The sequence below is a fragment of the Molothrus ater genome, chromosome 25, assembly GCF_012460135.2.
Source record: "Molothrus ater isolate BHLD 08-10-18 breed brown headed cowbird chromosome 25, BPBGC_Mater_1.1, whole genome shotgun sequence".
Taxonomy (NCBI): domain Eukaryota; kingdom Metazoa; phylum Chordata; class Aves; order Passeriformes; family Icteridae; genus Molothrus; species Molothrus ater.
The window spans coordinates 1,090,913-1,107,424 of record NC_050502.2 but is presented as its reverse complement, the minus strand read 5'-3'; the positions used below and the strand labels follow the sequence as shown (position 1 = coordinate 1,107,424).

General features: G+C 61.0%; 1 protein-coding gene across 2 annotated transcripts in view; it reads left to right on the top strand.

Annotated features, from left to right (window-relative positions):
* The first annotated feature begins 15,742 nt into the window (after window positions 1-15,742).
* Window positions 15,743-16,512, top strand: part of NAV1 (neuron navigator 1) — a 61,597-nt gene continuing 60,827 nt past the window's right edge. Inside the window, exon 1 of one of the 2 annotated variants that reach the window (XM_036398278.2) lies at window positions 15,743-16,338. In XM_036398278.2, the coding sequence (XP_036254171.1) occupies window positions 15,752-16,338 (587 nt within the window). In that variant the 5' untranslated portion in view covers window positions 15,743-15,751. The remainder of the gene's footprint in view (window positions 16,339-16,512) is intronic. The other variant, XM_054517271.1, reaches the window with a different exon arrangement.

Sequence of the window (16,512 nt, the reverse complement as noted above, 5' to 3'; positions counted from 1 at the left end):
CGGGGGCGGGGCCGCCCGGGGGCCGCGGGGGCGGGGCCGGGAGCGGAGGCGGGAGGGGGGCGGGGCCGGGGCGGGGCCGGCACCGGGAGCGGGGAATGGAGGGGCGGGGAATCCATGGATGGGGGATGGAGGGGACCCAGGGGGAATCCATGGAGGCGGATGGAGGGGACCCAGGGGGGACCCAGGGGGAATCCATGGATGGGGGATGGAGGGGACCCAGGGGGAATCCATGGAGGCGGATGGAGGGGACCCAGGGGGACCCAGGGGGAATCCATGGAGGCGGATGGAGGGGACCCAGGGGGACCCAGGGGGAATCCATGGATGGGGGATGGAGGGGCGGGGAATCCATGGAGGCGGATGGAGGGGACCCAGGGGGAATCCATGGATGGGGGATGGAGGGGACCCAGGGGGACCCAGGGGGAATCCATGGAGGCGGATGGAGGGGACCCAGGGGGACCCAGGGGGAATCCATGGATGGGGGATGGAGGGGACCCAGGGGGGACCCAGGGGGAATCCATGGATGGGGGATGGAGGGGACCCAGGGGGGACCCAGGGGGAATCCATGGATGGGGGATGGAGGAGACCCATCCATGGGTGGGGGATGGAGGGGACCCGTGGGGAGATTTCCTCGGGGTTCCACGAGTAGGGGATGGAGAGAAATCTATGGGTGGGATCCATCAGGGATCCATGGGTGGGAATTGGAGGGGACTCATAGGGAGATTCCCTTGGGATTCCATGGGTGGGGGATGGAGAGAAATCTATGGATGGGATCCACCGGGGATCCATGGGTGGGAATTGGAGGGACATCTATAGGGTGGATCCATGGGTGGGGGATCCATGAGAGGGCATGGAGGGGACATGGGGTGGGATCCATGCTACAGGGATGTAGGGGGATCTGTGAGGGACCTATGGGTGTTCCAGAGAGAATTCAGGAGAAGGGGGGAATCTATGGGTTGGGCAGAATTGAGAGATGTCTGGGGGAAATTGGGATGGGAGGAATTCGTTGGGGCAAGGAATCTAGGAGGATCTATGGGTGGAGATCTATGGGAGGGCCGGGGAGGGCAGCAAAGTTCAGAGGTTGGGAATCCATGGATCAAGGGAATTCATGGCAGGGCACCCCTGGACAGGGGGGTCTATAGGGATCCAAAACGGGATCCTTTGCAGGGTTCATGTCGGGCTCCATGGAGAGAGGATGGGAAGGGGGGACCCAGCACAGGGGTCCGTGGGAAGATCCAGGGGGACCTCGAGGAAGGATATAGATACAGATCCGGGGAAGATAAGTGCAGGAAAGTGTGTCCAGGAGTTGGGGATCCATGTGGGATCCGGGGAAATAGAGGGGGACCCAGAGGGGGTCAGGATCCATGGGGAAGAGATCCAGAGCCCGGGATCAGGTGGGGCGAGATCCAGCAAGGGAATCAGGGAGGCACAGAGGGAAAATCCATGGCGGGGGATCCAGGGAAGAGGGGGGTGGGGGTGGATGGGGGCGGGATCCGTAAGAAATTCGCTGGGGGGGTCCATGGGGGATCTGGACGGTGCTTGGCAGGGGACAATATCAGGATCCATGGGGAGGAGATGAAGGGATGACCCACCGGGGGGTCTCGTGGGGACATCCGGGGAGAGCCGAGGAGGGATACGGAGAGGGATCCGTGGGGGATCCACGGGGTCAGGGCAGCCATGTGGGATCCATGAGAAATCCGAGGAGGGGATGTTCCAGGGGGGACGGGGGGGGGTCCATGGGGTTTTCCCGGCTCAGGTTCTGTTGCCGGTTCCAAGCGCCGCGTCTCGGCAGCCGAGCGGCACCGGGGGCAGCGGGACCGGGTGGGACCTCCCCCGGGGACCGAGCGGGGCAGCGGGGACCGGGTGGGACCTCCCCCGGGGCCGCGCACCTGCCTCTGCGGGCCGGGGGTCGGCGACGGGGACCGGGGCCGGAGGCCGGGGCGGGCACCCCGGGCGGCCGGAGCGGCGGGGCCGGGCCCGGGCCTGCGCGACTCCTCCCCCGGCCGCCGGCCCGGCCCGCGCGGGTCCCCGGCCGCGCTGTCACTCCGCCACCGGCGGCGGCTCCGGGCGCTGCCGGCGGGGCCGCGCGGGACGGGGCAGCGAGCGGTGAGCGGGGCACCGGGCTGGGACCGGGGCACTTCCCGGGGGAGCGGGGACACTCGGGACACGCCGGTGGGAGCGGGGGTGCTGGGGACGCCCTGCGTGGCCCTGGAAGGCAGGGACACCCCGGTGGAGACCGGCTGTGGTGCGGAACACCCCGACACCGGGGACTGGCGGTGAAGGTCGGGGACACAACGGCTGGGTCATCCCGCGGGTATCGGCGTTGACAGAGGGGACAGCGGGGGGTGATGGGGACACCCCATCGGGGACTGGCTGGCCACGGTGAGGGCGGCAGATGATGGGGAACACGGTGCTGAGGTGATGGGGTCATGCTGCGGGGAACAGCGGTGACACGAGAGATGCTGGCAGGGACCGGGGAGCACGGGCAGCAGCTGTCGGGGCTGGCACAGCCTGACACACGGGGCAGCCCCTGCGTCCCCTCTCCTGTGCCCCACGATGTCCCCACCTCTCCACAGAGACCCTGTTTCAGCAGTGGCAGCTGCAGCGTGACCGGGCTGGCAAACTCCTGTGTCCCAGTGCCTTCGGTGTCCCCTGGACACCCCCAATTCCTGTCCCCAGCAGAGGGACACTGCAGGAGGACGCTGTGGTGCCTCCCCAGTTCAGTCCTGGGGAGCACAAAATGGCCAGCAAAGGGTGACGGGGGAAACTGAAGCACGGGGACTGTCAAAATGTGTGTCCTGCTGCCCCACATCTCCTTTCCACGGGCAGAGCAGGTCGGTGCTGGCAGATCACCGTGTCTGCCCTCATTTTTGACATGGGAAGTGCTTCTGGGCTGTAGGCATCCATGGGTGTTTCCCATGGGGATCCTCCACCAGCTGGGGTGAAGGAGCCATCCCCACACTGCTTGGAGCTGGGAGTGTTGCAGCCAAACTGGGATGGCACAGGACAGAGGGAAAACTTTGGGATGACTTCATCTCAGGCCGTGCCCCTTGAGACACGGAGGTGCCGTCACCCTGTGGAGGGAAGCAGTGAAGACCCGCCGAGTGCCGGGAGGACTCTTTTCCCGGATTTCACCTAGGAAAAAAACAACTGGGAGGGGAGCCAGGGAGTCTGGGTGTGCCGGGATGCCAGGCCCGCAGCCGGCTCTGCTGCACACCCGCGACTGCCCAGAGCGGGCGAGACCCCGTGCGGGCAGGGCTTGCCCGTGGGTTTTTGGGGCGCTGTCTGCGTTCCCCGAGGCTTTGCCGTAGCTGCCGTGCCATCCCCCGGGGCCAGAGAGGGTCCATGTGCTCCCAAGGGGGTGGCAGGGATGGGGAGCTCCCTGCTCCCCGCAGCAGCGTGTGTTGGTGTCTGCGTTGTTGGAAGGAGGGGCTGGACCCCCCCAGTTTCACAGCCGGGGGAGCTGAGTCAGGAAATCCCGGCTGGCCCGGCCGGATCCCGGCTGAGTCATTTGGCGGCGCTGAGTAAGTGCCCGTGCCGGGGGTGCGGGGCTCCCGAGCCCGGGGCATGGGGGAGCAGGGGCTGCCCGCACGTGTCCCAGCAGTGCCCCTGGCCCGGGTACTGCCAGCCCCGCCAGCCCCGTGCCTCAGTTTCCCCCCGACATTTTCCTAGGACTCGAGGAGACAGAAGGCTCCTGGGACGTGGACATGTCACACATCCCGGCACGGGAGCTGGCTCTGAGAGGCCAGGGAGAGGGGAGGTGGGTTGGGATGGGGACTGTGGGACTGGGTGAGCTCTGGTGCTCACTGGGAGGAGAATCCCCCAAAGCAGGATTTGGGATCCTCCTTCTAGTAAAGGGGGTCTCCAGTCTGGGTGTGCTGGGAGGGGGAGAGGAGGAGCATTGAGGAGAGGCATCTCCTGGCATTGAGAAGAAGAATGGGGGTGAAGAAAGGATGGGGATGAGAACTGGGATGGGAAATAAGATTAGAATGGGGACAGGGATGGGGATAGGGAAGGGGTGGGGATGAGATGAGATATGAGGTGAGATGATGAGATATGAGATGAGATGTGTTGGGGGTGGGATGAGGATAGGGATGGGGTGGGGATAGGGACAGGATGGGATGAGATGGGGGTGAGGACAAGAAGAGGATGGGGACAGGGATGAGGCTGACAGGGCTGGAGCAGAGTTTGGGGTGCATGTGGGGACGTGGAGGGAATCAGGCCAGCCCTACTGGCAGCAGGATGTAAATAACCTGCCAGGACACGAGGTTTTTTCCTGCTGCCCCCCCATGCAGCCCCACGGACAGGAAAAAGGTGTTTCCGGCTGCGGATGGGAGCGGGGCCCAGGCCTGGAGCGGGGTGTGGGGCCTGGGCCACGGACAGGGGCATCAGGTGACCCCCTCCGGCTGGATTTTGGGGTGCAGCCACTGATCCTGCGGCTGGTGGGACCCCTGACCTCAGTGGGGCCACTGCAGCCCCCTGGGCCCTGGCTGGGCTGGTGGCAGGAGCTCAGGGCAGGCTGGCACCGCTGTGGGGATAGGATGTGCTGCCACCAGGCTGGGGCACCATGTCCTGTTCCCAGTGCCACCAACTGGGGCAGCCACCAGGTGAGAACCCTGGGGACATGTTCCTCTTTTCTGGCTGGAGCAGGATCCGTGTGCAGCTGGAGGGGGCACTGTGGGAGCAGAGTGTCTGTCCTTGCCCATGACCCGTGCAGAGCCACTCCTGCTCACTGCCCATGTCCCCTCACCTGCCTGTGCTCTCTGGGAACGTCTGGAATGCTCCACCAGCAAAGTGCCTGGTCACCAGCCTGGGGAGCTGGGGACATCAGTCTGGAATGGGGACACCAGGATGGGATTGGGACATCAGTATTGGATGGAAGTCTTCAGCATTTGTTCCCACCACCCTGTGACCCCCCCCCCCCTTCACATTGCTGCTGGCAAACGGGTGACAGTCCCCCCTCACCTGTCTGGGGCATCCATTTAGTGGCAGTCAGGGCAGGTACAGCACCCTCTGTCCTCCCACAGCCCTTTGTGCCCTGTGCTGTGGCAAAAACAGCAGTGACAGGGAGGGAGCAGCTGGGACCACACTGCCTCTGCCCTGTGTGTCCCCAGGATATCTCATCTCATGTCACTGGTCTGTCCTGCCCGGGCAGGATTGGTCCCCAAGCCCTAACCAAGGAGTGCCAGTCCCAGGAGTGCTCTGCAGGGAGCCAGGACCCGCTGGGGCAGTCAGTGGCACTGGTGGTGACGAGGCTGGTGGCAGTGCATAGGGAAACTGAGGCACAGGCTGCAGGTGGGTGGCACATTGCCAACACCTCGGGAACTCCTCGAATGCTCCAGGTGACAGATCAGCCACCAACCTGTCCCAGCAGGCTCTGGTGGCTTCCCTGGTGCATTTGCTGGCACAGCCTGAGTCTTGCTCATTAGCAAGTGACTGTAATGCGCTTTGCTGAGTTGTGCTGCATGGTCTGGGCAGTGCTGTGGACATTGGGCACTGCTGTGGATTGAGTGCCTGGATCAGGAGACGCCTGTTGGGAGAGGGGCTGGAGGTTGCCCTGGCATGTGGCACCCATGACCACCATCACAGGAAGTGACAGTAATTGGGGGGAGCAAGATTTTCATTAACCAGGGTGGGGGGAGGTCCTGGATGAGCGGCCCAGGGAGGGTTTGAAGCTCTGCTCTGTCCCCGGGGGTCCTGGCGGGGTGGGAGCTGGGGTGAGGCTGTCTCTGGCTGTGGGACTTGGTCCCCCTGCACTTCTCTGAGCTTGTCTGGCCCCATCCCGGCCCCAAATCACCTGTGGCACCAACGCTGCCCTCGGGACTTTTGTGGGGGGCTCCGGTTCACCCCATCTCGGTGCCGGGCTGCCGTGAGTTTCCCTGTAGGATCACATCCTGCAAGCTCCCTTCCAAGAGCAGTTCCCTTCCCTTCCAGCAGCAGGTGTTGGTGCCACCCCGCCCCTGCCCTGCTGCCACCCTGCCGGCTCTGCGGAGCGGAGCATGCGGAGGGAACAGGCGGGGACGAGCCCCCCGTGCCCGGGGCCGGCTGGGGCACTGGGATGCTGTCCTGGCATCCTCTTACCGCCCCCCGGAGCGGGGGAATGGGGCTCCAGAGGTCTCGGCTGTGCTGCGGGTTTGGAGCGGGATCCGGCGCTCGAGTTAACGCCTCCCGCTGTTTGCCTGAGTTCCCTGGATCCCCTGCTCCCATGGAGGAGCGGAGGTGGGAGCTGGGGGAGCTGGGTTCGTGCTCGTTCTCCGTTCTCAACCGCACATCGCATTCGAGGCCCGTGCGGATGCGGCCGGGCGGCGCCGCCTCCGGCAGCGGAAACTCCCCCTGGGCAGGGCAGGGCGCTCAGTCACGATTCTCCTCCATCCCTGCACCCCCGCCTTCCCTCCTCGCCCCTCTGGGCTCGGCAGCCCCTCCTCGCTCCCCGCCGGGCCGCCCGTACCGGGGGATGTGCAGTGTGGGGTGGGCGAGGGAAGGCAGGAGTGCGGCCGTCCTCGCACGGGCAGGCAGGGTGCCAAAGGGACATTGAGGGATACTGAAGGGATGCTTGAGGAATGCTTGGGCTCCCCTCTAGGAAACTCAGGCAGCCTTCAGATGGCCTCATGCTGGCTGTGTTGGCTGCATCCTTTGGAGGAAGGAGGTTTAATTTTAGGTGTAAGAGGGTCGTGGAACTAGAGCTGTGCTGGGCTGGTGAGGGGTACTGGGGCCAGGCATTGGCAGCCCCTGCCAACCTCTTCCAGCCTCATCTATTAAGTGACCGTACTCAACTCCCTTGGGTTGTTAGCATCATGAGCACACTTGGAGCTGTTCTGATAAACCCTGGGGATGTGGATCCCTCTGGAGTGGTGACTGTTGCAACACACACACACACACACACACACACACACACACACACACACCTCCCACACCCACCCCTGGAGCCAGCAGGGAGGTGTTTGCCAGCAGCCACTGTGGATTTACGGCTTACTGGAAAATCCACTCATCCCATTAAGGGCTCCCTGTGGCTTTTGCTTTCCATTGCAAATACTGGTTATCCCTAGGGAAACTCCCTTTGGTGCCAGTGGGTGTGTGGGGCTCTCGGGGCAAACCCCACAGAAGAGTCCAGGCTGTGAGAGCGGCTTCGTTTATTACAGGGTGGATCAGGGGACACCTGTCTCGCTTGGCCAGGTAAGACCAGACAGGGCAGTTTAGCTCATGGTAGGAATGGTCTGTGATGGGAATAGCCCATACTGGGGCAGGGATTGAGGGGGTCAGTTTAGAATCAGATCCATGGGTTGACTTTCATTCACTTGGATCTTCACCCAAAGTAGGTTCAGCATCTAAAACCACCCCAATCTGGAGCTCAGCTCTGTGTCTCTGCTCTTGGGGCTTAATCTCCCACTTGGCTGGCACACCCTGTTGCTGTGTCCCTGGAGATAACTGTCCCATGTTCCCAGTGGCATTTTTAAATCCTTAACCTGCTTTAGGGGGGAAAAATGCCTTTTTTGGTACGCCCATGACTCCACTCTGCCTGCTGTATGTTGAGAGAGCCGAGTGTTGAAATGAGCAGACAGGCATTGAGGGTCTCAACAGGGAGCACTGGGGGTGCTGGGGATGCATTGCCAGTGCCAGGATGGGGGGGACAAGCCCAGCTGCCCCCTCGTCCATCCTGACCACCCAGAGCTCACATATGCCTGCAAAGGTGACAGCATCTGCTGAGTTAATGTGTTTTGCAGCCCTGCTGTGCAGCTGCCTCTCCCTGCCAGCCCAGCAGCCAAGCCAAAATCCATCAGGGCCTTCCAGGTTTCATGGGTCGAGGACTGGGGGGGCCATTTCCACTCAGCGGCAGAGAACGCAGACACTGTGACATCTGGTCTTGCCCAAAATTCTCAGGAGCGAAGGGCCAGGTGTGTGATGCTGCAGGAACACAGGGCTGAATAAAGGATGAACTGGTTCTGTGGAGTTTTGGCCCAGACAAGATCAGCTGAATGTCACCGGAGCTGTGGGAAGGCTCCTGGCCTGGGGCTTGATCAGGCACTGGGAGCTCCTTGGCCCCATAGCAGCACTGAGGCTCTGGAAGGCTTTGGGCTGGTGTTGGGAAGGTTTTGAAGCCCTCAGGATGTGCAATAGGAGATGTTGTATTTTGGCTACGGTGCTGGATGCCAGAGGGACCCCAGGGTCTGTGGTGCCCAGTGGTGGCTCCTGTGCTGGAGGAGGCACCTGCAGGGCTACCAGTGGTTTATGGCTGTTCTTGCCACACAACACGGGAAGAGCAGGGGGCCAAGGAGAGTGGGGGAGCCTCAGGCACAACCCAGACCTTCCCAGATGACCCTTCACTGCAGGCGTGTCTGGAGAGGGTCTGAAGAAGTGTCACCCCATGGAGGGACAGCCCAACCCTTTTCCGTATGGGTGTTGGGGACACCGGGACATAACAGGCAGCGCTGCTGGGAACAGATGGCACCAGGCACCGGACAGATGGCTCCGTCCCAGACAGGCAGCCGAGGGGCCGGGAGGCCGGGGGCCTCCGGCGCTGGGCGGGTCCCTGGGGATCCCTCTGCCGGCCCCCGGCTGGTGGCTGTGGCCCGAGGGGGACAGTGACACCACCGACAGTGGCCCGTGTGGCACCACCGGCCGTAGGCGGTGCGGACACTGCGGGCCCCGGTGGGCACCGGGCTGGGGAGGGGACGGACACGGGCTCGAGTACGTGACGCTCGTCCCGGGCGGGCTGCACCGGCTGGGGGAGGCGGTACCGGACTGAGGAGAGTGACGCCGGTTCGGGGGGAAAGGGTGACATCTGCTCAGGGGGTGGTACCCGGCGGAGGGGAGGGTGACACCGGCTCGGGATGCGATAGCGGGTGGTGGTGACACCGGCCAGCCCGGGGGGTGACACCGGCCCGGGGGGCGGTACCGGGGGGCGGTGCCGCAGGCGGAGCTGTCCAGCACCGGCGGCTCCTGAACGGCCGCAGCGCCGGGCCCGGGAACGTCCCCGCTGTCCCCGCCTCTGCCGGGCGCTCCCCACACCCACCGGCCCCGGAGGAAGCAGGGCTGTGACAGACCGGGGTGGGCACGGGCTGGCGGAACATGCAGGGGCCGTGGCGAACCGGGCACCGTGTGGCCGGGATACCCCCGGGGAGAAGCCTTGGGCATGGACGACCCTTACCCAGCCTTTCACACCGTCCCCCCCTCCCAGATCCCCACACAGCCCTTGCACAGACCCCGCGCAGCCCCCAGGCTCTGTCCCAGCCCCAGCCCCAGCCCATCCATCCAGGATCTGTGCCGGGCACAGCTCAGTCCGAGCAGGGCTCGGTCTCCTGGGTACCCGCGGCTTGGTGACAGCGGCTGCTTCAGCAGGTCCAGCCCAGAGCTCAGCTTTGCTCAGAGCCGGTTTTTTTGAAGTGGGTTAAATGGCTAATGGGATTTCTGCTGAGGGGCTTAGGCAGGGATTAGTGCTGTGACTACGAGCTGGGCATCTCTGAAAGTGTTCCAAAAACGTGTGGATGTGGCACTTGGGGACGTGGTTTAGTGATGGGTATGGCAGTGCTGGGTTAGCAGTCAGACTTGATGATCTTGGAGGGCTTTTCCAACTTGACAATTCTGTGATTTCTCTCTGATCTCTGCTTGGACAACAGCTGATTTCTGTCCTTCAGTGCCTGCCCCTGCCCATCTCCCAGCAGCTCCCAGCATCGTGCTGGGGGGATCGGACATCCAGGACAGGCAGAGCTGGGTCTGGCTGCCCTCCAGTTCTACCTGCCTGCCCATCCACTGCCTGCACCCAGGAGAAGCCCCTGCCTGCACCCAGCCCGACGTTGCCCTCCGGAGGGGCAGGAGAGGGGAGCAGTGGCACCTCCCTGGGGAAGGACCCAGCCTGGTGCCCCGGTGACACGGGTGGTGGCAGTGTTCCAGGCAATGGCACTGGCTGGTGGGCAGGCCAGGTCCTGCCCGGGGCACGGGGGCTGGAGGGCTGGGCCTGGTGTCTGAATCGGCAGCTTGTTCTCCTCTGAAGAGCCCTTTCTGCCCCAGCTCCCTCTGTTTCTCTTTGGAAAGTTTTATGTTCCTTGTGTCACAAGGAGCCTTTTCTTTGTCGCCCTTCCCGAGCGTGCCAGGGAGAAGGCTGTGCTGGAGCATGGCCATCCCTGATGGCAGCTCAAGGCTGGATGCTGCACAGGGCTGCAAGGTGCAGGCAGCAGCCTTTGGGGGCAGCTGTTTCACAGCACCAGGACCTGTCCCTTGGCAGGGGCTCAGCTCCTCCTGTCTCTCACACCCTGGGGTTCACCCCTGGGCTACCCCCTCCACCCTCACCCATAAAAAGGAAGGATGCTTTGAAGCTCCTGAGCATCTCTGTGGGGACACCTGGCACAGTGCTGCAGCCCCTGGTGTTCCTGTGCTGCCAGTCCCAAGGGTGTCTCAAGGCTGATTCCCAATTTACAGAGCTGTTCTGCATCCCAGCACACCCAGGAAAGGATCCATCCTCCCTCTTTCCTATTTACTAGCCTGGTTTCAGATCTCTTACCCCTTCCAGAGGCTGCGTCAGGGTGGGGAAACAGGCACAGAACAGCAGCAAGATGCCAGCAGAGGCTGAAGGGTTGAACACATTTTCTGTCACTCAGTGTCTGTGCTCAGACTCCTGCCAGATTTATCCTGGGATATGGGACAGCATGTCATCCCTGACAGGGATCTAAACTGTGGTAGGAGAGAAACAAATTTTATCTCACTCATAAAAGTCACCCCAAAATGCTACAAAATAAAGAGCAAAATGCTTGCAGAGCCATTCACTGTTCTCTTGGAAACATGGGAGCCCCGTGGCTGGACAGACCCCTTCAAGGCACAGAGGTAGAGCCAAGGGCTTCAGCCATCATTGTAGCCCCTGCAGGGCTGGAGGCTGTTCCCAGCTCAGCTCAGGTGATGGATGGCTCCAAAGCAGATCTGCTTCAGTGCTGGGAATGCTCCAGTGACCCCTCTAGGTCATGGAAATGGGGACATGAAAGGAGACCAGGCTCCAGGTCCCTGTTCATTTCTGGCTGCTAAAATCACACGTGTGAGATGGATTTGGACACGAGGCTGAGGAAGTAGTTCAAGCTCTGGGCACAACAGATGCCGCTTTGAAGGAGATGCCTTCAGGGATGTGCTGGCTTGTGTCTCTCCTGGGATGAAGGACACAGCTCAGCCAAGGCTTTTCCTTCAATGTGAATGCTCATAACTCTGTGTATGGCATCATCCAAAGGGATCAAATTCCACCTCACTTCTGGGGTTAAAAACTGAAGTTCACATCCAGACCTGAGCTCTGGAGACCCCTGGAATGAGTATCCTCTGCTTGGCTGGGAGACAAACACCTCTGGCTGCCCAGGAGTGTTGCAGTGTGATGCCATTTCCTGTTTCACCTATCCCAACCCCCCAGGTGTGCCAACCTCTCCTTTCCCCTCCCCCTGTCCCCGGGCTTGAAAGGAGACGGGACCATGTGGTCTGGATTCTGTTGGGAGCTGTTACAAGATTCAGAGGTCTGTCACCCTGGAATAAACTCTGGATTAAAACTCTACAGCAGAATCCTCTCCTTTTTCTCTTCACCGTTGCCTGAACCTTCTCCACCAGAGGTAAACTGAGTTTCTACTATGCCTGGATTTGTTCTGAGTGCCCAGCTACAGCATCCAGCCGGCCAAATGTATCTCTGAGGTGAAACATCACAGCTGCTGCCTTTGGCCCAGCAGCAAGGGTCAGACAAGGCCAAACACGTCCCACCCGGAAATATTGGGATTAATATTCCATACAGGAGGCTCGGCCCTGATGCCCAGGCATGGCTCTGCTGCCCACAGCACTGCTGTGGCTGCTCCAGAATATCCCCTTGTGCTGAAACTCCCCGTGTGTGCCTGCTGCTTTGCACTACCAAGGGACCCAGTGATCCCAAGCTGGTACCCAGGGGAGTGATTGGGCCAAAAACTCACCCAGCAGCTGGAAGTCCCCATACTAAATCATGTGCAAGTTCCCAGGGCTCATATTACCCAGAGGGGGAGCAGCAGCCTGTTCCTGAGAGCTGTTCCTGGGCTGAAGGAGAAAGTTGTTTCCTTTTTGAGCTAATTGCAAAGAAGCTGCTGAGTCTATCTGGGTCAGGCCATGACCTGCTTTAGCCAGGCAGAGGCAGCAGGATGCCAGTGTGACACAGCGTGACACAGCGTGACACAGCAAGATGGGCGCCTGTCCGCTCCCCTGCCATCATCATGGGGCATGTGCAGGGACACCCAGTCCTGGATAGGGTGAAATCAGTCTGGAGGCAAAGGAAGAATCCTTTGGGAACAAGGATGGGCTGGTCTCTCCCAGGAATGGTTTTGGTTTGGGGTGGTTGATGCTGGATGTGAAAGAGGCTTCTGGGCAAAGGAGTGGCTCCTCCTGGAGCTGCTGGGGGCAACAGGGACTTGGCAGGAGCTGCTTTGGTTTATCCCTTTGATGGCATCCTCGGGTGTGGGACCCCAGAATGAGGGTGCAGCTGGTGTCACAGGCTAGGGGAGTGGGGCCACATCCCCCAGGAAGCCCATGGCATCTCTAGAGCACGGTGAAGCCTGGAGAGGGGTCAGTAGTGCTGAACCAGGCACAGTGGAATCCTTGGAGGCACCTGAGGTGTGTGTGGTGGGAAAAGGACTGCTCTGAGCCTGGCTCCCAGCTGGCATTGGCATCTCCTGAGAAGCCTCAACCCTGTGAGCACAAGAGAAGGATTGATTTTCTTGTGGCCAGCGCGGCAGCTTTGGCTTCTGCTGCAGCTGTGGCATTGCTGGTGGGCTCAGAGGGGGAGAAATGGAAGTTGTGTCCACAAGAGAGAAACCCAGAGTGGAAAAGAAATCTACAAAACCTGGTTACAGCCCTGATGCCACATGCCCAGGGAGCAGGCAGGGCTGAAGAAGTGCTGTGTGCTGGTGGTGCTCAATGGGTGCTGGGGAAGGTAAAGCCACAGCATAAATTTAGATAAAAATTTTGCCTCTGAGTTGGTTGAGGATGAGCTTGGGACAGATTTTACAGAGTGAGGGGCAGATGATCTTCCTCTGTGTTAGGAGAAAACCCACCAGAGCCAGCTGTTGGAGCTGGAGGTGTTTGTGTGAGGGACCTCGGGGTGAAATGGGTGACTTGGAACTGGTGGTTCCATCATCCTTGCACCTATGGGAAGGAAGGTTCCCTTACCCTTGGAAATGTCCAAGGCCAGGTTGGACAGGGCTTGGAACAACCTGGGATAGTGAAGGGATCCCTGTGCTGGCATGGGGTTGGAATGAGATGATGGTCTGTAAGGTCCCTTCCAGCCCAAACTGTTCTGTACTTCTGTGAAGGTCAACTTTGTGTTTGCACAAGGTGTTTTGCAGCTCAAGGCTGTGAACTGCTATCCCCAGGCACAGCACTCTCAGGGCAGGGGCTGCCTTAAAGAGAGGGGAAAAAGTGTAGAATTGGGGTTTGCAGGTGTAGGTTGTGTGCACAGCCTGGGAACAGACGGGGGACAGAGGGGAGCTGCTCTCTGCTGATATTCACAGCTGGTTTGGAAACATTAGGCCCCCAAAATGAGCTGGTGTCCAGCTGGGTGCTGAGCCCTGGCCTTCAGACTCCCAGGAGTGACCTTTGTAGGTTTGGGAAATCCCACTGGCACCTGGGACAGCCCTGCCTGGCTCCTGCTGCCCACATTGCAGCACCCTTGGGTGCGGGCTGGGGCCAGCACAGGCCCTACACTGGGGCTGTGGTTGCCCCCTGAGCTGGATCTGGGTGCCCACAGGAGTGCAGAGCCCCGTGCTCCATCCCACCTCCCACAGTGACTCGAGGATGGATCTGAAGGTTCCAGAGCCCCCTGTGCCTGTCCCAGCACTGCCTCCCCCAGCTCTGCTGTGGCTCAGGGCCAGAGACAGCTCAGCCACGATGCGGGGACACATCCTCTGCCACATGCCAGTGTTTCACAGGCTTCAGGGAGAGCAAGCCCAGAGCTGTGTGTGTCAGTTTCCTCTGCCCCTTAATCAAAATTGCCTTGGAAGGAGCTCTGTAGCTCCCAGCTGGCGCTGGAATTGGCGCTGTGATTCCCCGATCTCATCTGCTGCATCAGCCCTTCTCCCTGTGACCCACGGCTCCATGATCAAATGATCCAGCTCATGTGGGTCTGGAAAAAGGGAATTTCAGTGCTGCCTGTGGCAGGGACATACATGGTCATCCCAGGGTGGGGAGAATGTGGGGCGTGGTTTGGTCCTTGCAGACCCCCAAAAGCCTGGGGGGAGCAGGGCTCAGGGCAGCTCAGGATGGGGAAGAGGCAAAACAGAACAGTTTGGGATATTTTTGGACTCTGTTCATGTAATACCCTCTGCTGGGGAATGCAGTGGATGCAGGGCTGAGTTTTGGGCTGCTGTGCCCATTGGGGTGAAGGAGCCATCTCCCTGCACCCCCATCTTCTCTGCAGCTCTGGAGAAGCTGTCTTGGCCAGGTGGTTTGAAAGAGGAGGTGTGGGAGGGGGTACCTGGAAGGCTGCATTCCCCAGCCCACCAGGGACAGCCTCAGTGGGCTCCAGTACACCCTCCAATGCACTCACTGCACCCACACAGGTAGAGGAACCCTTACCATGGGTAGCCAGCCTGGAGCTGATGGTCCCCACAGAATGCTCTGGGACCCCGAAAAGCTTCTCCTGCTCAGAGGTTTTTCTTCAAGGAGGCTGAGTGAAACCATGCTGGAGCAACCTGTGGAATGTGTGTCCTGGGAGATTTTTGGCACCTGGTGTCTGTGGGACCACAGCTCCACATCTTTCTAGAGATTATTTCTTCCTCTGGAGAAAACCTTTTTCTTTGAGTTTTGAGATTTTTTCCTGAAGAGCTGCAGGCGAGATGGAGCTTTGTTCCATGGCTGGTTTCCTTGCTGAACTCTGCTCTGCCTGCCTGGGCAAATCCTGTGGGCATGAAGAGTGATGAGCTTCTCCCCTCACTGGGACTGTTCTGTGACATTCCTGTCACTGGTGGTGGCAAGGATGGCCCTGCTTGTGGGTGTTTTGGGTGGCATGAGACCACACCCTTATCACATGGAGAAAAACACCAAGGCAAGGGGGGAGACACAGGGCACTGTCTGAGGGGTGACATGAAAGTCACCATGGGGCAAGCAAGATGACAGCAGGAGCATGGAGAGATGTGGCAGGTGGCACCATGTGAGGGGACTCTGGGGATGAGGAGGACACTCCAGTGTGGGGGTGGGACTCAGACACCAGTAGATGGGGGTCACAGAGCTGGTCCTCCTGCCTAGAAGAGCAGGCAGGAGGTGCTCTTGGGTGACAGGAGATTGTTTCAGGTGACAAGGAGTTGGTGTTAGATGACCAGGAGATGGTTTTAGGTGGCCAGGAGATGGCCTCAGATGGGGGGTGGTCTTGGTTGATCAGGAGGTGGTTTTAGGGACCAGGAAAAAGTGTTGAGTGGCCAAGAGGGCCCCATCCTGCCTGTGGTGCAGGCCTAAGTGGTGAGGGTCTGTGCCCAAATGTCCTTGCTGCAGGGACCTGCTGTAGGGACCTGAGGACACAGGGGTGGGGCTGCAAGGCTCCCTAGGGGAGGACATCACATAGGCCCTGGTCCTGTGGATCCCTGTCAGGGGACATTGTGTGCCCTCCCTCTGGGGTGTGGGGTGCAGTGGCCTTCTCCCAGGATGGGGACATTGAGCACCCATGGCCAGTGGGAACAAAGACTGAGATCTGGTGCAGCTGAGGGGCTGTGGGTGCCCTCTCTGAGCTGGGCTGTAACAAATCCTCCTCTTCCTCCACAGCCTTGCCAGCAACTGCCTCACCAGGATGAAGGGGACAGCCAATGTCAACTCCACTGGCCGCAGCCACTTCCAGTCTGCCATCCCAGTGCCCCGTGCCATAGCCCATGGCAAACTGCACCCCACAGCCCCCCTGAGCACCCCGGGGTCCCCTGTCCTCCACAGGGCTCCATCCCCTCGGCCAGGGAAGCTGCCAGCCCCCGGTCCCAAGACTCTCAAGCCCAAAGCCACTGGCAAAGCTGCTGGCCATGAGCTGGCCGAGGGCAGGGAGGGAAGCCCCGGTGTCCCCACTCAGGGAGGGCAGAAAGCCCCATCAAGACCCCTGGTGTCCCCTGGGAAATGGCCAGAGGCAGTGGGCAGTGGGAAGAGAGGGGCAGGCAGGGTGGGGGAGCTCACTGAGTTGTGCAAAGCTCCCCTGGCACAGGGCAGGGGTGGGGGGCGGCTGGGAGGGTCCCCTGGGAAGGGCAGGGGAACAGCCACAGCAGGGACAGAGGATGAGTCTCATGGTGGCTCACAAGGGAGGGGCCCTGTGTTTGGGTCAGGGGCCATCACTTTCTCCTCAGGGCCCCCACACAGCCACCCCATCACTGCCACTGTGGCACCCTTCCAGTACCGGTGAGTCCCTGGGGTTGGGGGAACATGGGGCTGGGGGTGCCTTGGGACATGGGGCTGTGGGGGGCATGGGGACAGGGGGAGGCAGGCAGGCCCAGCATGGGTGGCCATGGGAAATGGTGGGGTTGGGTCAGGGGGCTCTGTGCCAAAAGGAAAGTTCCCACAGGGTTTGGGGTG